Source organism: Nycticebus coucang, chromosome 20, assembly GCF_027406575.1.
Source record: "Nycticebus coucang isolate mNycCou1 chromosome 20, mNycCou1.pri, whole genome shotgun sequence".
NCBI classification, from domain to species: domain Eukaryota; kingdom Metazoa; phylum Chordata; class Mammalia; order Primates; family Lorisidae; genus Nycticebus; species Nycticebus coucang.
This window is the reverse complement of record NC_069799.1, coordinates 59,370,096-59,390,611: the sequence shown is the minus strand read 5'-3', so window position 1 is coordinate 59,390,611 and position 20,516 is coordinate 59,370,096. Positions and strand designations below refer to the sequence as shown.

The 20,516-nt window shown below is 44.4% G+C and overlaps 1 protein-coding gene across 2 annotated transcripts; it reads right to left on the bottom strand.

Moving 5' to 3' along the window:
- Positions 1-682: 682 nt before the first annotated feature.
- Positions 683-16,181, bottom strand: PHYH (phytanoyl-CoA 2-hydroxylase). Of its 2 annotated transcripts, XM_053572799.1 has the most exons (9): positions 16,046-16,181; positions 14,488-14,546; positions 12,550-12,660; positions 10,548-10,716; positions 9,987-10,068; positions 8,086-8,267; positions 6,321-6,470; positions 4,517-4,651; positions 683-1,006 (listed from the first exon to the last, which is right to left on the bottom strand). In XM_053572799.1, the coding sequence occupies exons 1-9, from the start codon at positions 16,118-16,120 to the stop codon at positions 953-955; spliced, it is 1,017 nt and encodes a 338-aa protein (XP_053428774.1). In that variant the 5' UTR covers positions 16,121-16,181; the 3' UTR covers positions 683-952. The 2 variants fall into 2 exon arrangements, with proteins under 2 accessions (XP_053428774.1, XP_053428773.1); XM_053572798.1 differs by lacking the exon at positions 14,488-14,546 and having other exon boundaries at positions 15,855-16,145.
- Positions 16,182-20,516: the final 4,335 nt, after the last annotated feature.

The window sequence follows — 20,516 nt, the reverse complement described above, 5'->3', positions numbered from 1 at the left end:
GGTACATGCCTGTAGTCCCAGCTACTTGGGAGGCTGAGGCAAGAAGATTGTTTGAGCCCAAAAGACTGAGGTTGCTGTAAGCTGGGACCCTCTGGCACCCTAACCCAGTGACAGAGTAAAACTCTGTCTAAAAAAAAACAGCAAACACAGGAATACTCGCTTTGGGAAATACCAGTGCTTAGCAGAATACAAACTCCTTTGTTATTTCTCTCTTACTAAAACTCCTAACCCGAATTTTAAAAATGAGTCTTCTTGCTGCCCTCAGGTGGTCTGGAAGGATGGTACTATTTTGAAATAAATCTCTGCAGGGCCATGCTCACTCCAGATCTGGGGATAAGAATCTAAAAACGTCATGAATTCTTAACATTTTTAGGTGAAGTTACCCTGGTCTTTGTTCATGAGGAGTGGAGGAAAGGATGGGTAAGACCCAGCTGGCTTGTTCATGGGCAGAGGGGGTAGGTTGAAGAACCCTTTGAAGAGCATGAATAGCCGCCCTTATTTGGAGGCCATGCTGTCCTTCTTATGCCCTCCATTAAATGTGAATCCATGATACATTATTCTAGATTTGAAAACGTTGTGGGTTTACCAACAGAGGGTACAAAACTCAAATCCCGCATTTCCAAGCATTCATTCTTGCTCCGGTAAAGAGCTAACTGACAGAAACTGATCCAACATCCTTAAATCACATGCCAATCATCTTTACTATTTGCAACCCTAAATCAGTTTCCTTTAAAATAGTAATATTTCCTTTTTACTGTTTTACTTCCATTAAAGCAAGACCATTGTGCTGCAAAATTAACTACTCCATGCAACGAAGTACCTGACAGGTGTTTTTTGAGATTTTGTTAACAAGCGGATAGAAAAGATGACTTCGTCCCACCAAGGAGACATTTTCCTTTGACAGCTTGTTTCATTTTGGTTTTCTTTAAAAGAATCATAGCAAAGGACCATTTCAAAGGTTGGTTCTTTCTCCTTGCACAAGTCGAGCCCGAAACCTCCAAACATCCTGGAAATAATGCCAAAGAGAATGAATTCATGGAACATGTCAATTTGCCTTCAGTTTCATCAACAGGCAAAAGTAGATTGTTAGCCTCTCCAAAAGGTTACATAGGAAAAATCCCCATAATAGTTACATATATTGATTAGTAAATAAAACATACCCCGAGTCTCCAATTAATCTACTTAACCAACATGTAAAATAGTGATAACTAAACTAAAGAGATTACATCACAATTGTGAAAATGGTGTCACAGGTTACTTGTTTTTCTCCTTTGGTCTTTTTTTTTTTTTTGAGACAGAGTCTCATTACATCACCCTTGGTAGAGTGCCATAGTGTCACAGCTTACAGCAACCTCAAACTCTTGGGCTTACACGATTCTCTTGCCTCAGTCTCCCAAGTAGCTGGGACTACAGGCACCCACCGCAATGCCCAGCTATTTTTTGGTTGTAGTTGTCATTATTGTTTGGCAGGCCTGGGCTGGATTTGAACCCACCAGCTCTGATGTATGTGGCTGACACCCTAGCTGCTGAGCTCAGGTGCTGAGCCCTTTCCTTTGCTTTTAATAAACCAATCTAAATATTCTCTTAATTTTTTTTTTTTTTTTTTTGAGAGTCTCCCTCTGTCACCCTGGGTAGAGTGCTGTGTTCTCATCATAGCTCACAGCAACCTCGGTCTCTTAGACTTAGGAAATCCTCTTGCCTCAGCCTTTGGCCTAGCTGGGACTACAGGTACCTGCCATAATGCCTGGGTAGTTTTTTTAGTAGGGACAGGATGTCCCTCTTGCTCAGGCTGGCCTCAAATCCCTGAGCTCAGGTGATCCACCCACTTCGCCTCCCAGAGTGCTAGGATGATAGCCAGGAGCCACTGTGCCTGACCGTTTTTGTTTCTTTTTGAGCAAACAATAAGGAATGGTAGAGAGAATAATTTTCAAATTAGACCTGAATCTGTCATTGTGTAACTTAGGCAACTTCTGGGATTCATTTACTTTCTCACTAAGAGCACAGAGCTCTACTGAGTTTTCGTGAAGACAGTAGGGAGAGGGCTATGAAAGTGACTTTGTATCCTACAAAGAATTATATAGCAGAAGTTGGTATTGTTATTCTAAGTAAACCTAGCAAACGATAACCTCCACAGTACCTGAAATAAATAGAGGAGGTATTCATTTAGTGTAGCCTTGACAAACCTCAAACACAATAAACACATTTTATTTTTCTGCCATAAAATTCAGGCTATTAGGCCAGGCTTGGTGGCTCACACCTGTAATCCCAGCACTTTGGGAGGCTGAGGTGGGAGGATTGATTGAGGCCTGGAGTTCAGACCAGCCTGAGCAAAAGTAAGATCCCGTCTCTACAAAAAATAGAAAAATTAGCCAGGTGCAGTGGCTCACGCCTGTACTCCTAGCACTCTTGGAGGCTGAGGTGGGTGGATTGCTTTAGCTCAGGAGTCAAAACCAGCCTGAGCAAGAAACCCTATCTCTACTAAGAAAAACAAAACAGGCTTGGCACCTGTGGCTGAGTGAGTAGGGCACCAGTCACATACACCAAAGCTGGTGGGTTCAAGCCCAGCCAGGGCCTGCTAAACAACAATGACAAGTGCAACCAAAAAATAGATGGGCATTGTGGCAGGTGCCTATAGTCCCAGCTACTCGGGAGGCTGAGGCAAGAGAATCGCTTAAGCCCAGGAGTTGGAGGCTGGGGTGCACTGTGACACCACGGCACTCTACCGATGGCAAAATGGTGAGACTCTGTCTCCTAAAAAACAAACAAACAACAACAAAAAAAAAAATGCGATGTCCTGGTGGGCACCTGTAGTCCCAGGTACTCTGAAGGCTGTGGCAGGAGGATCACCTGAGCCCAAGAGTTTGAGGTTGCTAGGATGATGCCACTGCACTCTACGCTGGAGGACAGAGCAAGACCCTGTCTCAGAAAAAGCAAAACCAATTAAAAATATATATTAAGGGTGTTGGACCAAAGTCCCAAATGGCAAAATATGTTGGATATGTAAGGCATTTTAAATACTAGACAAGTGGAGAAGGAGGAGAAGTCCCGGATCTGAAATGCGAAATCAACCACATTTCTACGTTGTAAGGGAGAAGCAAAGTTCTTGAGCTGGGAAGGTGTTTAGGAAGGTGGTTCTCAGGGGCGTGAGCAACACAGCCCTGGCGGTGCAATGACCTGCAGCCTAGTGGCCGGCGCATCGTGAGCACCGCCCTCAGTCGTTCCAGGGGCAGGCTTTTTTTTTTTTTAAATTTTTTGAGACAGAGCCTCAAGTTGTCACCCTGGGTAGAGTACTGTGACATCAGTACGATGTCGCTCAAGCGATTCTCCTGTCTCCGCCTCCCAAGTAGCTGGGACCACAGGCACCCGCCACAACACCCAGCTATTTTTTGGTTGCAGCCGTCGTTGTTGTTTGGCGGGCCCGGGCTGGATTCAAACCTGCCAGCTCAGGTGTATGTGGCTGGCGCCTTAGCCGCTTGAGCCACAGGTGCCAAGCCGGGTAGGCGTGTATTTATGATTATCTAATACAAATAAAAAACATGATCTGCTTCTTGGTTCAGAGGCCAAGATATGCAAATTCTATAAAGTAAATAAATTTACTTTACTGCCTTGACTGATAATTTTTCTTTCTTTTTTTTTTGCAGTTTTTGGCCAGGCCTGAGTTTGAACCCTCCACCTCTGGCATATGGGGTCAGTGCCCTACTCCTTTGAGCCACAGGCACCACCCTTTTTTTTTTTGACTGATAATTTTTCAATGGCTGATAAGCACCATTGAATTTCCACTGTTAGTTTAAAACAAATACAGCAGAGCCTCCGTACTTGACCCCCTCCTTCAGTTGACCTAATTTTCACAGACCACAAATGCATCACATGTATGTATCAGTCCAGTAGATCTAATTTCTTATGTTGACCCTCTCAGTGTGTTGACCACTTTGTGACAGTCCCTTGGGTGGTCAACTTACACAGGTTCCACTGTAATTTACAACTAACATGTATCAATTAGAAAAGCATATAAAATATTGTCTCCTGCTCCTTATCAATATGCATTAGTGATTGTTAACCTCTACTAGGTAAAAACAAGGCCTCTTATAAAACTCCAGATGCAAATTTACCAGAACAAAATGGTGCTTGAGAATTAAGTCTCTGGGTGTCTGACTGGATTTCCTAATGCATAAAGGCAGTCCACGATCGAAATCCTAAACCTTTAAGATTCGTTCTGTGCTTTCAGAAGGCAGTGTTTTGTCCTTCATTTTGTCTTCTCTGAATCTACATTTTTTTCCCCTTAACTGTCCTGCAGGGTCCAGGACTGCCTGTATAGGACAGCCCAAGTTCGAAGGTCTCCCACAAGGGAGTGCCAATGGAAATGCCATTGTTGTTCTCAGTGGGGGCCCAGCAATGTTTGCAGAATGACCTCTAAACCCAGGTACTGTTTGCTTTCCCATTAAACTGGGTGTAAGAATTATGAAGCATCTGAAGGAAAGACCCAGATTTTCTACCTTGCTTTTTGACACAAACATACCTTCAAGGTGAAGCTACTTTCAGCCGTGTACAATCGCTTTCCTATATCAATGACTTCCTTCTCGATATTTTCTTGACTGGTGCCCTTCACATCAATGTAGTAGCAATCCGAGCTGGCAAAATGGCAGGAAATTGCCTGTGAAAGGCCAGAAACAGACATTGGGGAAAAGCATCCCATTAACACCAGCAACCAAGAAAGGATCCTCCTTTCCCTCACTGTTTATAAATACAAAGTCTGATACAAAATATCCCAGATCAGTCTCTTTGTACTTTGTTCTCTCTCTCTTTTTCTTTTTCTTTTTTTTGTTCCCAGCTCATGGCTAATTGAGAAGTTACAAAAAAATGGTAGCACCCATAGTTCAGTGGTAGAATACCAGCCACCTACACCGGGGATGGTAGGTTTGAACTTGGCCCAGGCCAGCTAAAACAACAATGACAACTACAACAAAAAAAAATAGGCACCTGTAATCCCAGTTACTTGGGAGGTGGAGGCAAGAGAATTGCTTAAGCTCAAGGGTTTGAGGTTGCTATGAGCTGTGATGCCACAGCACTCTACCCAGGGCAACAGCTTGAGACCCTGTCTCAAAAAATAAAAGAAGTTACAAAAGATTTTTAACTGTCTGTGATATTTATTTCCAAAAGGTGTATGTAAGTGTCTTTAATGTTTTTAGCATTTGATTTTCCTAATGAGTGGACATCCCAAAGTCTTAAAAAAGACCGTATTCCATCATGGTTCATCAACTTCCTAGTCCCGAAAATTATTTACCCAGGTGAATTCGGGATGGTCTGTTATTTCAATGGCAATAAATAGATTGACCTTACTAAGCTCCCAAAGGAGCCCCAGTATTTAGAATGGAACCACGTTACCGGCAGGAAGTGTGAGCCCAAGGTTCTGCCAGATCTGCTGAATTTAAGAGAAATAAGAAATAGGGGCATTTACATAGAATTTTGCTGATTTTTAAATGTAAGCACTGATGTCATTAAATTTAGAATATTCCGAGGTTAAGTGGCAGGAAATAAAACATGGCTATCTGCAAAATCTGTTTTCTTTTTTCTTTTTTCAGTTTTTGGCCAGGGTTGGGTTTGAACCCACCACTTCTGACATATGGGGCCGGCACCCTACTCCTTGGAGCCACACTCTTTTTTTTCCTGTTTTTGAGACAGAGTCTCACTCTGTCACCATGGCCTCAGCCCAGCTCACAGCAAACTCAAACTCCTGGGCTTGAGCAACCCTTCTACTACAGTCTCCTGAATAGCTGGGACTCCAGGAGCCCTCTACAACGCCCATCTATTTTTAGAGATGGGGGTCCCACTCTGAATCAGGCTGGTTTTCAACTCCTCAGCTCAACTAATCCACCGATCTTTGCTTCCCAGAGTACTGGAATTACAAGCGTGCGCCACTGTGTCCAGCCCCCAAAATCTGATTTCTGGGGAGCTAATTTAGAACCTTTGTATTAGGCCAATACTATTTTTCCTAACAGTGAAGATATTATAAACTCTACTCTTGCTGTGGTTGCTATGAGCAATAGAAATTCCCAGTTGTGGTACTTTAGTATTTCAGCCTTTGTTTTTGCCTCAGAAGGCACAGACTGTGGCTCAGATGTGATTCCACAAATGTTCACGATGCTTTACTGACAAGGGTAGGACCCTGAGGCTGCCTGGCTTCTTAGGAGTCAGGGAAAAACAAGCACAAGGTGGAGAAAGTTCGATTTTGTGACAAGTCACAAATCTTTTACATTTTAATATATCTTACAATTGTTTCTCACCCATTCGTCTTCAGAGAGTGCAGGAATGTGAATACCCACCTTCCGGAATCCTTGAGTTTTATTCTGACCAGATCCGTGAATCAGCAAAGGATGAAAGAAAACGGTGTCTCCCTTCTCCATCACAAGGTGCACACGGGCACCACTGTCCACAAAGTCCTGGATCCCGTGGAACATGATGTTAACTCCCCCCTAGGAGGAGAAGCAGAGCTGAGTCTATGTTGGAAGATGCACCATAACTAAAAAGTTGGCTGAGGGGCAGGTGCAATATCTCACACTTGTAACCCCAGCACTCTGGGAGGCCAAGGTGGGAGGAACCCTTGAGCTCAGGAATTCAAGACCAGCTTGAGTGACAGCCAGATCCCATCTCTACTAAAAATAGAAAAAAATAGCTGGGTGTCATGGCAGGTACCTATCGTTCTGGGAGAACTGCTGGAACCCAGGAGTTTGAGGTTGCTGTGAGCTAGGCTGACTCCAGAGCACTCTAGCCTGGGCAACAGAGTGAGACTCTGTCTTAAAAAAAATTTAAATTTAAATTTAAAACAAATAAATAAAGCACTCATAACACATCCAGAAAAATGAAAAATAATAAACTACAACATTGTGCTTGTTTATAATGACTATTTCCCAAGCTGATTTCTGCTTTAGGCAATGGGTTACATTTTTATGGAAGAAACAGAAGTTAGAAGTAATTGAAGTTTATAAGCTTCTTCTTCTTGAGTGTCCCAGATTCATTTTGGGGAATGACCATTTCCCTCCTGGACAGTGCTGAGACTCTGACCTGGCTCCCTTGTGGCTTGGCCAAGGTGGATATGTGGCCCGAGTTAAGCTAATCAGGCTGCCTTCTGTTCTCAATGCCCTCACAGCCCCCAAAACCATCAGCCAGAGCCCAGTGCTGCTGCTTGCACCAAACCTTACCCAAATCTTAACTGCTGAACTTCACAATTTCAGGTTTTCGTGTTGTTATTTTGAGAAAGGGTCTGGCTCTTTTGCCTGGGCTAGACTATGTCAGCGTCATCACAGTTCACAGCAACCTCAAATTCTTGGGCTCCAGTGATCCTCCTGCCTCAGCTTCCTGAGAAACTAGAACGACAGATGTGTACCACCAGACCCAGCTAATTTTTCTCATTTTAACTCAATAAAACTTTTTTTTTTTAATTAAAAGCTCTTCTAGCATCATAAAAAAAAGTACACCAGTTTTTCCCCCAGAAAAACTGTAGACCAGCAGTTCTCAATCTGTGGGTCGTGACCCACAGGAACTGTATTGAAGGGCCCAAGGCATTAGGAAGGTTGAGAACCACTGCTGTAGACTCATCAGTATAACAAACAACATCCTTTGTAATCTGGTCCTAATGTACCTTTCCAGGCTCATCTACTCTGCTACCCCACCAAATGCACCCCCAGCTCAACTGTGAGCTCCCTGGATCCTTCCCGTTCCCGTTCATCTGTACTCTGAGAGCCTCCATGAGGGAGCAAGACTCGCATGCCACTTATCACACACCTGCGTCTGGGGATGGAATGATTCTGTCTTTCCTTTGCAATTAGGCTTTACAACCTCAGATCCTATACTCAGCACCTGCCCAAGTTCCCCACCTTGGTTGGCTTTCCAACGCACGTGTAAAGAACAACTATGATGAAAAAGTTTTCTCTGACATCCTTGAACTTTCCCTGATCCTGACTGTAAATCTCAGGACAATATTTTGCCAGGAAATGCAATGGGATCTCATTTGTAAGTCCCTTGTGTAGACTGATGCAAAATAACAGTGAAAGGGGTTGTGATCAAGACTCCGCTGCTAGGCAGACCTACCTCCCACTGTGGGTAATCGTGAGACTTCAGGGAGCCTTTGTGGCTGCTGGGGATCACGGACAGACAGCCGTTGTTGCGGTCAATGTGCTCCATGGCCGTCCAGGAGCACACAATGCGATTGCTGGGCCGGAAGGGGAAATAGTGCAAGTCCTGGTGCATGGGATGTCGGGACGTCTTCTTGCCTGAAATGGAACCTGCTGTTAAAAGATGCTTTGCCTGAAAAACTAGAATGTTGTATCCCTGTAAAAAAAAATCCACCAAAAGAAGCAACACCAGAGAAAATCAGCCTGGAGAGATAAGTGCCAGACTGGAATATCAGGTCTGGGTTCAGCGCTCATAGCACAGTGGTTACAGCGCCAGCCACATACACCGAGGGTGGCAGGTTCGAACCCTGCTCGGGCCAGCTAAACAACAAAAATGACAACTACAACAAAAAATAGCTGGGCGTTGTGGCTGGCGCCTCCTTGGGAGGCTGAGGCAAGAAAATCGCATAAGCCCAAGAGTTGGAGGTTGCTGTGAGCTGTGATGCCACGGCACTCTACCCAGGGCAACATAGTAAGGCTCTGTCTCAAAAAAAAAATCAGGTAGGCATGGTGGCCCCAAACCCTGCACTACGGGATCGCCGACAGCCAAACACTTCTTTGCGCTACCTCAGCACATCATCTCTACTGGGCTTTGTTCCTCTGGGACTCAGGGTTTGTCACAGAGTCTAGCACACAGCAAATATTGTAAAAGCAGCTGAATTAATTAAATCGAAAAGAATGGTACAGAGTCAGCTTAAGTTCCCCTTCCAACTGGTTGATGTGAAAAAGAAAAGTGCTCAAAGAGGTTTTCCCTATAGAACTTCGGGCATCCTGTGAGCAGTGACCAGGCAATGTCACCGAACCACACTGACACCTCCCCCTGGCCGTGCAGGACATCCAGGGAGGAAAGGACATGGTGCTAAGCTGTGGTCCTATCACACAAACCCTTCCTGCCATTGGAAGGAAGAAAAGGTAGGAAAGGATGAAAGACCCTCTCATGTGCTTCACTGGAGGTAAAGAAGGGGTCCCCAATGCTGTCCGAGCCCCCTGCACGAGAATCTTTGGGATGCAAAGACCTGGGTTCTATTTCTGAATTAGTCTTTCAGAGTGGGAGACCTTAGATTCTAGGTATAAGGCATTTTAAGAACAACTATTATGTGTGATTCATAATAATTTTAATCTTGTTAGTAATAATAATGTCTCCAGATCAAGAATGCAAACTCCAGGTCAGGTGTGGTGGCTCATGCCTGTAATCCCAGCTTTCTGTGAGGCTGAGTCAGGTAGATTGCTTGAGCTCAGGAATTTGAGATGAGCCTGAGCAAGAGCAAGATGTTGCCTCTACTAAAAATAGAAAAAGAAGCCAGGCATCATGGCAGGTACCTATAATCCAAGCTACTTGGGCAGCTGAGCCAGGAGAACTGCTTGAACCCAGGAGTTTGAGCTTGCTGTGAGCTATGACACCATGGCACTCTAGGCTGGGCAACAGAGTAAGACTCTGTCTCAAAAAAAAGCAAAATCCACACTAACACAGCTAAGAATTATCGATAAAGCTTAAAGACATTGAATAGCAGAAGCCTTATGACAAATGAACAGCTATGTTTGTTAAACTGCATTTCTGGGGGGAGTCGGCCATCTGAAATGTAACCCTACATTACAGTAGGTCAGCAGTAACCCTACAGTTTAACATCTGAAATCATTATCACCCTTCTATGTGGTTGCAAAGTGAGCTATTTCAAGAGTAAGACTTAAGACTTATAAGACACTCACTTATTTAGAGTTTGGTGGTTATACATATGACTGTCGTTAGAGCATCAACCTTATATATTCTCATGAAACAATTGTTTGCTTGCTTCTCCCTAAGAAATAAGAGCCCTTTACCAGAATCCGGAGGTTTGTTTATCAGCATCGTGTGCATGGCCATGATATTGGGTCCAGTAAAGCACTCCACATATTTCAGAATCTATGAAACAGCAAAGCAAAAACCAGAACAAAGTTTATGGGAATCAGAAGCATCCAGCAAGGGGTACAAAATACAGCTATCCAGACAAGAACCCACACCTCTACTGATGAGATATGTAAAATAAAAAGAAAAAAGAAATGGATTTATAAATAATAGCCTCAGCAATTTCACCTCTGCTGATGTGCTCATTTGAGTGTTAGGAGAGATCTCTTTCAACAAATGAGACTCAGCAGGCTCTGTGGCAAGGTTTCTCCATCTGGGTGCAGTTGACCTTTTGGGGGACAGAGGCGGTTGCTTGGTGCAGTCTAGGATCTCAGGGCCCAGTAGCAGCAATCCCCAGCCTCTACCTGCTAGAAACCAGTTGCATACTTTCCTCTCTGCTATGACAACAAAAAAAATATCTCCAGAAGCTAAATCACCTCCAGTTAAGAACCACTTTGCATGTAGGATATAGAACAAAGCTCAGGATGGTCTCTAACCTGGGGGAGGGTGCAGTATCTGAAGAGCTCCTCATCTTCTTGGAAATCCTGGATCTTCGAGACCATTTTCTCGCTTGAATGATATTTTGATTTTGCAATGCTCACATCTCTCATCACATGTAATCCTAATGGTTTCACCTTTTCTCTGCAGATTTTTTCAAACTCATCCCTAGAAAATTAAATTTGCAGGTGGATGCACTGAAGGCCCTCAATTCACTACAACGCAAGATACCAGTGTAGCAAAATTGCACTCGTATCCCATGAATATCTATAAATAAAAAATAAATGGGCGGAACACACAGGGTGTGCACCTATTGTCCCAGCTACATGGGGGACTAAGGCAGAAGGATTGCTTGAGCCCAGGGAGCGTAGGGCTTGCTGTGAGCTATGATTACACCACTGTTCTCCTGCCTGGGCAACAGATTGAGATCCTGTCTCAAAAACAAAAAATAAAGAAGGCCAAGTGAGGTGGCTCACATATGTAATCTTAGACAAGGTGGGTGGATTGCTTGAGCTCAGGAGTTCCACACCAGCCTGAGCAAGAGTGAGACCCCATAGAAGTAGGCTCGGAGCCCACAGCTCAGGGCTTAGGGCGCTGGCCACATGCACAGGGGCTGGTGGGTTCGAACCCAGCCAGGGCCTGCTAAACAACAATGACAACAATAACAAAACAATAGCCGGGCATTGTGGTGGGCGCCTGTAGTCCCAGCTACTTGGGAGGCTGAGGCAAGAGAATCGCTCAAGCCCAAGAGTTTAAGGTTGCTGTGAGCTTGACGCCATGACACTCTACCTAGGGTGACAAAAAGAGACTGTCTCTAAAAATAAAATAAACAAACAAAATGACAGGAAATAAAGAAAGAAAAAAGAAAATTAAATTTGCAAATTGTGTCATTACTGCTGACTCCTAGCACCTGCCTGGCCCTACCCTGTAGAGAGAGCCACAGAGTTCAGGGGTGATTTCCCTGCACTGGGTTGGCCTCCAGACCTTGGTATAATTAATTCTGATGAAAGGGAGGAAAAAACAGCCAACTCCAGCCTGGGCAACATAGCAAAAGCCCGTCTCTACAAAAAATTAGAAAAAAATAAGTCAGGTGTAGTGGTGTTCATCTGTAGTCCCAGCTACTTGAGTGGCAGGAAGATCACTTGTGGTCGAGGATGTAGTGAGCTATTATAGCACACTGCACTCCAACGTAGGTGACAGAGCAAGACTTTGCCTCAAAAACAAACCAAAAAAAGGGGTGGGGGGAATGCTGGGTGAGGTGGCTGAGGTCTGTAATCCTAGCACTTTGGGAGGCCAAGATAGGTGGATTGCTTGAGCTCTGGAGTTCAACACCAGCCTGAGCAAGAGCAAGACCCCATCTCTACTAAAAATAGAAAAAGTAGCCAGGCATAATAGCTTATGCCTGTAGTCCCAGCTACCTGGGAGGCTAAGGCAAGAGGATTGCTCAATCCCAAGACTTTGAGGTTGCTGTAAGCTATGATGCTGTGGCACTCTACTCAGGGAGACAGAGGGAGACTCTGTTTCAAAAAAAAAAAGAAAGAAAGAAAGAAAAGAAAAAAAAAGTCCAACTCAGAATTCCCGGCTTCTGTCAAGCTAGAATTCCTTACTAGAATTGAAATATTCCTTAGCTTAGCATCACCAGTAGGGAAATCTTTTTATGATTTGGTAACATTATAATAATAGTAAATACTTCTATGACACCATGTACCAGGCCCTGTTCAAATGGTCTCCATGTATAACATTTCACCTGATTTCGTTCTAACAACAGCAGTAGGACACAACTACTAAGATTATCTTTTTATAGATGAGGAAACAGAGCCAGCAGGGAAGGTTAGGGGAATTGCTCCGGGACATACAACAGTAAGTGGGAGAGCTGACATTCAAGCCAAACTGGCTCCAGAATTATCAGAATTATCTGACTAGGCAGGAGCTGATCTAGTCTGTGTTTCCATAACATGCATATAATACACAGTTTTGGAAAATAACCAAATAGTAGCATACCTAAAGCGCTGAATATCAACATCAGATACCAGATTTTTAATGACAAGGAAGCCATTTTCTTCATAAAATTGTCTCTGTTCCAGGCTTAGAACATTATTATCCAGAGTATATCTAAAGGAGAAAAAAATATCCAAATAAGCTCAATTTTTCAATTACAATCTAACAGTATGTATCAAGGACCTGAGAAATATTCCTACTCAGTATTTCTATTTCTAAGACTTTAAGGAAACAATCTGAAAAATTAAAGGAAGGTTTAAGTTCAAAACACTACCTATGGTCACCCAAAACATGTACATTAGTGGAAGAAAATTAATGAAGTTACATCCACTGGATAGAAAATGATTTCAGGTGCTAAAAATGAAAGGCATATAGGGCAGCGCCTGTGGCTCAGTGAGTGGGGCGCCAGCCCCATATGCCGAGGGCGGAGGGTTCAAACCCAGCCCCGGCCAAACTGCAACAAAAAAATAGCCGGGCGTTGTGGCGGGCGCCTGTAGTCCCAGCTGCTCGGGAGGCTGAGGCAAGAGAATCGCTTAAGCCCAGGAGTTGGAGGTTGCTGTGAGCCGTGTGACGCCACGGCACTCTACCGAGGGCCATAATGTGAGACTCTGTCTCTACAAAAAAAAAAAAAATGAAAGGCATATAATAGGGTTGACAATGCTTATTGTAATAAAATATGATTATAATGGGCGGCACCTGTGGCTCAAATGACTAGGGCGCCCTCCCCATATGCCTGAGGTGGCAGGTTCAAACCCAGACTTGGCCAAAAACTGAAAAAAAAAAAAAAAAAAAAAAAAAGATTATAATGATGTAAAACCAAGATACTATTTTGGGGAAAAATCTGCAAAGAAATACACCAAAAAACAAAAAACACATACACACACAGGGTGCAAAAAAGATATATATACATTTTAATAAAGGAAAAAAACTATATTAAAATTATAATACTCAACATATACCAGTAACAAAAGATGACTACAAGTTACCTTGAGCACCTCATGTAATTGCAGAAGTCAAACAAGACTTGAGTATTACAAATTTAATACAGTTTTTTCCTTAATATTGTGTACACATTTCTTTGGCACCCTCTGCAAATATAAAAAAGTGATTGTCTTTCAGTAATGGAATTAGGAATAATTAAAAAAAATTGGTCTTGGCCAAGCGAGGTGGCTCATGCCTGTAATCTTAGCACTCTGGGCGGCCAAGGTGGGTGGATTGATTAAGCTCAGGAGTTCAAGACCAGCCTGAGCAATATCGAGATCCCATCTCTACTAAAAATAGAAAAACTGAAACAAGAGGATCGGGAGCTCAAGAACTTGAGGTTGCTGTGAGTTATAATGCCACGGCACTCTAGTCAGGAAGCCTGTCTTTAAAAAAAAAATCTTTTTTCTTCTACTTCTCTGATGTTTAAGATTTTTCTATAATAAATATGTATGGTTTTTCAGATGGGAAACAAATTTAGTAAGTTTTATATTTTTAATTGTCCAGTTGATGCATTCTCAAAAGTAAGCAAAGTAACAAAATCCAAATAAGTATATAGCATACCCACAAACTCAGATCACCCAATTCTTTCCTTAAGATTGAAATCATGGCTGTATGAGAAGACTTATGAAGATTAAGGTCTTCCCCTATAACGGTGATTCAAGAAAAGTCAAAGATGGTAGCCAGTGGGGCAATATAAACAAACAACAAGCTAATTTAAAAGTAATATATCATGCTTGAATTTAAAAGTCAGATTATGTATTTTCTGGTATTTTTCCTTCCTTCTGAAATTTCACATATATGTAAAATTAAAGTCAGGGTCTTCAACATTTTTCACAATTGTAGTAATTAGAATAAATCTTGGAACACAGAATTACATATTCTATTCTAGCTACCATTCCAAAACCTTTTTATCTACTGGACGTATTATACTTCAAAGTTAAAATTCAATCTACTTACTGGAAGTTCTGAGGTTGGAAACTGGCAGAAGAAATAGTCCCTGAAGTGGAGTGAGCTACCTAGGATGTGAATTAAGGCAAATAATTTAAAATATAGGAGCCAAACTTTAATAGAAACAACAGCCTGCCCTGGATTGGTTCTCCTAAGAAAGGAGTTTTCCTAAATAGACAACAGAGTTACAGGCTAAGGCCCTGTTACTTCTGTTCATTTCATTTTCACAATGGCCTAGGAGGTGGTGGGAAGATTCAGAGCTGTCCTTACCACCCTCACCGAGCGGAGTGAGAAACTGAGACTTGGAGGGCTCAATAACTGGCCAAGGTCACCCAGGGGACCTGACCCATACTCCATTCCATAGCTTCATACTTGTTTTCCACAAGCTTGGAAGGGACTGTCCCTTCCACTAAGTGCTGAACAAGTAAACATTCAAACGTTCGATTTGAAATGAGAAACACCTGCTAGTGTTTCTAAAAGGAGAAACCCCTGCTAGTCACAACAGGTGTTTAATTTAGTGGGAGAAGTATTAGAAACTGGCTGGCATTTTAAACAGTCTATAAAATTGTGACGCCAAGGCACTCTACCCAGGGGGAAAAAGTGAGACTGTCTCAAAAAAAAAAAAAAGTCTGTAAAATAAACAATGGCTCCAAGAAAAGCTTGATCCACCCAGTTAAGAATAATTTTGAATATCTTAAAGAACTAGAAATTCTTTGGGTAAGGTGTCTTTTCTAGCAAGTCCTCCTTCGTTGACATAGCCCCGAGTGGTTTCTTTCGTTGTGCGGATCTCATTGTTTCTGTAGGTTAAAGTGGCTCAGTGGGTAGGGTGCTGGTCCCATATGCCAGAGGTGGTGGGTTCAAACCCAGCCCCGGCCAAAAAAAAGCCACAAAAAAAAAAAAAAAAAGAGTTCCTCTGGGAAATTCACTTCTCAGTAGCGTGCTACCACTTGTTACATGATGACTGTAGACGATCTGGTGACAATGCTGTAGGCCAGGAGGAAGGCCAGCCCTGGTAGCGTGTGTCCAGTTCTGTCACCAAGGGCTGGCCTTCCTAGCCTCCCCCTGGAAAGCCCGCCCCTGTCGCGGGCCTGTCTCGGTCTCTTCCAGGCAACTCTGTGCATGTTGACAGTGCGACTGTGCCTGGACATTAGGTGCCTGGGCAGCTGCGGAGGTCACGCATGGCCAAGGGCAGAAAATGACAAGGCAGCTGAAATAGCAAGGTCCTTCCTGAGGACCACCCATCCTCACTGTTCACAAGTGAAGAGAGCAACACAGACCCCAAGTGAGCCCAGAAGGGCAGAGAGACGCCAAATAGGCCACCGAGGTCAGGGCGGCCACACCCCTGCTGACTCGGCAAGGGTCCACTGGGGACTTACGGGCCTTTGGCGCCTGGGAATGCAGCCTCCTCCTCTCTCCTTTGGGCTCCCTTAAAAGCTGTCACCACTGCGGGGACAGGCGAGAGGATGAAGGGGCAGAGCCGGCGGCTGGCCGGGGCCACCTCCATTGGCACCGCGGAGGCGGTGGCGGCAGCGGGTCCGGCCCGATCTCCGCGCAGCCCAAAGGATACAACGGCCTCGGCCGGGAGGCCACCAAGGTGTCCCAGCACGGTGCGCAGGCGGACGACAGCGCGGGGCTGGTACATGGCGGCGGCGCCGAGACTGGAGGGCGGGCCTCCGTTCCCATTTAACTCTTCGGGCGGCTCCGCCTCCCGGCTCGGGAGGGCGATGAGGCCAAGGGCAGGACTTGGGCGGAAGGGACTCCGAGCAGCGCCGCCTCCGATCCGGGCCTGCGGGGCTGCGCGGAGACTCCCAGGCCTCCCGGAGCCAGCGCGCCGGGCAGCCGGGCTGGGCTGGCGTCCCCCTCGCTCACCCTGTTTCTAACCGTCTCCAGGATCCCGCCTGCAGCACTCGGGCCTGGGGGCTCCATGACCTGGCGAGGTCTCCTATAAACAAGTGGCCGAGAGGAGACCCACGCTCCTAACTCTATAGCCCCCACCCCCATGCCTGTTCTTTCCAGTGACACCTGGACCCCCCAAAAATACATAAATACATACATAAATAAATAGATCATCCCTAAATCTGACAAGCTGTTCGAAGGAGACATTGCATTTAGTGCCCCAGATGTTAGAAACAGTTTGGTTAGTCATTATCAAAAAAAAGTGAATGAAACAAACGACTCCCCCAAAGTCTGGTTCACACAGTCTAATATAGTTCTAAATTTCTTATAGAACTAAAAATGGATCCTTCCTGAGATCTCTTTTCTGTTCCATAGTTACATTGTCTTCTCACACAGCATCTTTTTGGCTTTTTATCTCTTCTCTGAATGTGTGTTTAAAGAGCTCCTTTTAGAATGTCTGCTTTGCATCTTTTTTTTTTAATTATTTTTTTGCAGCTTTTGGCCGTGGCTGGGTTTGAACCCACCACCTCCAGCAAAGGGGGCCCACGCCCTACTCCTTGAGCCACAGGCGCCGCCCCATCGTTATCATTTTTTTAAATGACAGGGAACTTGGTGACGGGAACGTAGTTCAGGAGAGAGAACCGCCAGCAGCCAGCGTCACTAACTGCTTCCTGGTTTCCTCCTCCGCTTTTCCTTTGGGGCCCTTTACCCTTTTCTAGGATTCCTTCTTTCTCAGAGGGGACACTTATGCTTATTTATTTTTGTTTCTTTAAAACAGGGTCTCGCTCTGTCGCCCAAGCTGGAGTGCAGTGGAGCGATCGCAGCTCACTCCAGCCTCGGACTCCAGGGCTCAAGAGATCCTCCCGCCTCGGCCTCCCAAACTGCCAGGATTACTAGCGTGAGCCCCCGAGTCCACATTTATTTATCACACTGTGCAGGGACGCGTCTGGCCTTGGGCGGTTGGTTGCAGGGAAGAGTCCGCCTCCTCCTGCATCTGAGACGGCTCCTCCGCGCCTTGGGACAGGCTGTTAGGTGACCCCTTTCTGCCCTCGCCTGGTGAAAAGTGGGCACTGCGGACAAGAGATAAAACGGGAGACAGGAATTCAGTTCACTCTCCGAATTATTAAAAGATCCAGTGGTTCCTGTGGCTCAAGGAGTAGGGCGCCAGCCCCATATACCAGGGGTGGTGGGTTCAAGCCCAGCCCCAGCCAAAAACTGCAAAAAAAAAACAAAAAAAAAATTGGGACCTTACCCGTCACAAGCCTTGAAAATGGCTCTTGTGGCCAGTGGAGAAATTCCAATGAGATGATGCTACCCACAGCAGCGTTCTTTATGCACCTTTAAAACGCCCTCTTTTCACAGGCGCGAAAAAGGTATTTACACAAAAGATCATTGCTACTGAGACAGGGAGGAAATCCTTGAATGCCCTCAATCATTATCTGCCTTTTTATAGACAAATGCAGGGTTTAAAATTTTTTATTTAAGATCTCATGAGGGAATTAAACTAAGAATTTCTCCTTAGGAGATAATTCAACAAGGGTGTTATGCCCAGGAGTCAAGACCACACCACCAGACAAGTCAAATTTGAAGAGGAGGAATCCTTTTATTGAAGAGCTGGCCGGTGCCTGCCTCACTGTCCCCACATGGGGTTTCTGAGAGCATCCCCGAGTGGTCTGTGGCTCTGGTAAAACTTTTCTGGGGGGAAGCAATCGTTACTACAGAAGTGAAAATAGCAGTTAAAGGGGTAGGGGGAATCACTAGGGCAGGGCGTTTAGTTGTTTTATACAACACTATGATCACGAGAGCATAAAGGGCATGATCATAAAAAAGCTATGATCCCTAGGGCCACAATCACAAGTAAATGCATCTACAGTTACACAATGGGAGGGCAAACAAGAGGAACTAGTTTTGAAGGTAAAAGGGAATAAATAGTAAAATGAAATCAAGCTTGTTCTTTTACCATTTCAATGTAATATACGGATGGTATGAAGACCACCTTAACAAACACCAGGGTTGTTGTCATGAGGGTAGTTAGTGACTTTCTGTATAATACTAATAATTCTAACAGTTCTAACCAGGTGCACTTAAAATACCATGCAATGGGTGGGGAGGCAAGCAGAAATGTTTTTTTTTTTTCAAGCAATAAAATAGAACAAAAGAATAGAGTCAGGCCTGCTTTGCCTCCCCACTGATTTTCAGGAATAAGAGTTACAACAAAATGGAGTTAGGCCTGATTTTCTTTCACCCTAACAAGTGTTACTCATTTTCTTTTAAATGTTAATTCAGATTATTTGGAAATTTCCTACGTAGGCATCTTTAGTTATTGTGTTATTAAAACTAAAAGATTTTCAAAGGGGTAGGGCGCCGGCCCCATATGCTGGAGGTGGCAGGTTCAAACCCAGACCCAGCCAAAAACTGCAAAAAAAAAAGGCTCAAAAGATTTTAAGGCTTGGCACCCGTAGCTCAGTGACTAGGGCGCCAGCCACATACACAGGGGCTGACGGGTTTGAACCCAGCCCAGACCTACTAAACAACAATGACAACTATAACAAAAAAATAGCTGGGCATTGTGGCAGGCACCTGTAGTCCCAGCTACTTGGGAGGCTGAGGCAAGAGTTAAGCCGAAGAGTTTGAGGTTGCTGCGAGCTGTGACGCCATGGCACTCTACCAAGGGCAACAAAGTGAAACTGTCAAAAAAAAAAAAAAAAACCACACACACAACAATTTTCAAAATTATCTAAGGAATAGTTTTCCTTAAATGTATGACTTGTGATAAGGAGACTTTACAATCTTTTGTATTAACCTAGATGCAGGTGGAACACATTCTTCTTAGTAAAGCATCACAAGAATGGAGAAGCATGAATCCAAAGTACTCACTTCTAATATGGAGGCAGCAGATGGGCTAATACAAGTGGTGGGGTAGGGGAATGAGGGAGCAGGGAGGATGGTGGGGAGATGGGGACACAGTGTACGGCACACCTCTTGGGGATGGGACACAAGTATAAGAGGGACTTCATCTGACAAATGCAATAAGTGTAACCTAATTCTTTGTACCCTCCATGAATCCCAAACAATAAAAATAGTTAAAAATATTAAAAATAGGGCGGTGCCTGTGGCTCAAGGAGTAGGGTGCCAGCCCCATATGCCGGAGGTGGTGGGTTCAAACCCAGCCCCAGCCAAAAACCGTAAAAAAATAAAATACATATTAAAAATAAATAAAATTGTTCAAGTGTTATGCACACTTAAGAAAATTTTATTCTATGAATAAAAAAATTCTGAGAAGAATAGATAGGACTGTAGGGCAGATCATTTGTCTGCAAGTTTTAAAGTTCATTTGAATCACACCTGCGCCTTCCACCCCCAAGTCTGTGCCTACCAACCTTCTCCTCTTCCGTAGGACTGTCCAGTGCTCCTAGTAAGAGCCCGCCCTGGGCTTGAACTTTCACTCCCATCCCAGTCTTGCCCGTTTGAGCACCTCCTCCTAGCACTTTTCCTCTTCCTCATCAAAATGCAAGCACACTATTAGGTGGAGCCTGTGGTTCAAGGAGTAGGATGCTGGCCCCATATGCCAGAGGTGACAGGTTCAAACCTGGCCCAGCCAAAAACAGCAAAAAAAAAAAAAAACCCAACAACAACAAAACACAAGCATGCTGTCTCTCTTGATCCACTGCCCTTCCAGTTACCATTTATAATTTTCTTCATCCTTTTGCAGCAAATCCTGAAAGAATTGCATCTATTTACTACTTCCAGTCTCTCTCGCCTCATTGTCTTTGAAAACAGTCAAGCTTTCACCCTCATCTCTTCTCTGAAGGTGCTCTCGTCAAGGTCCCCAGCAGCCACCATGACCGTGTGCAGAATGATTCTCATTCCACAGCTTCCTGGCTCATCGGCAGAGTGGACCTCAGGGCACCAGGCTTCCTCTGCCCCGCTCTCTGACCACCTCCTTGCTGATTATCTGGACCTCTGGATTCTTGTCCTTGGACACTTCTTTTCTTTAAACACTGTTTTTCTCAGTTGACTCTGAAAGGCCACAGAAGCACATTTTCCAGTCCATTCTTTTCTTTCTTTCTTTTTTTTTTTTTGCAGTTTTTTGGCCAGGGCTAGGTTTGAACCCACTATTTCCTGTCTATGGGGCCGATGCC

Excerpts from the sequence above, each read along its gene's own strand:
- PHYH (XM_053572798.1), bottom strand. The coding sequence starts at position 16,120 with ATGTACCAGCCCCGCGCTGTCGTCCGCCTGCGCACCGTGCTGGGACAC. Across the intron at positions 6,471-8,085 it reads ACGATTACCCACAGTGGGAG|GGGGGAGTTAACATCATGTT; the intron begins GTAGGTCTGCCT and ends TTCTCCTCCTAG. Across the intron at positions 1,007-4,516 it reads AAAGTAGCTTCACCTTGAAG|GATGTTTGGAGGTTTCGGGC; the intron begins GTATGTTTGTGT and ends CATTATTTCCAG.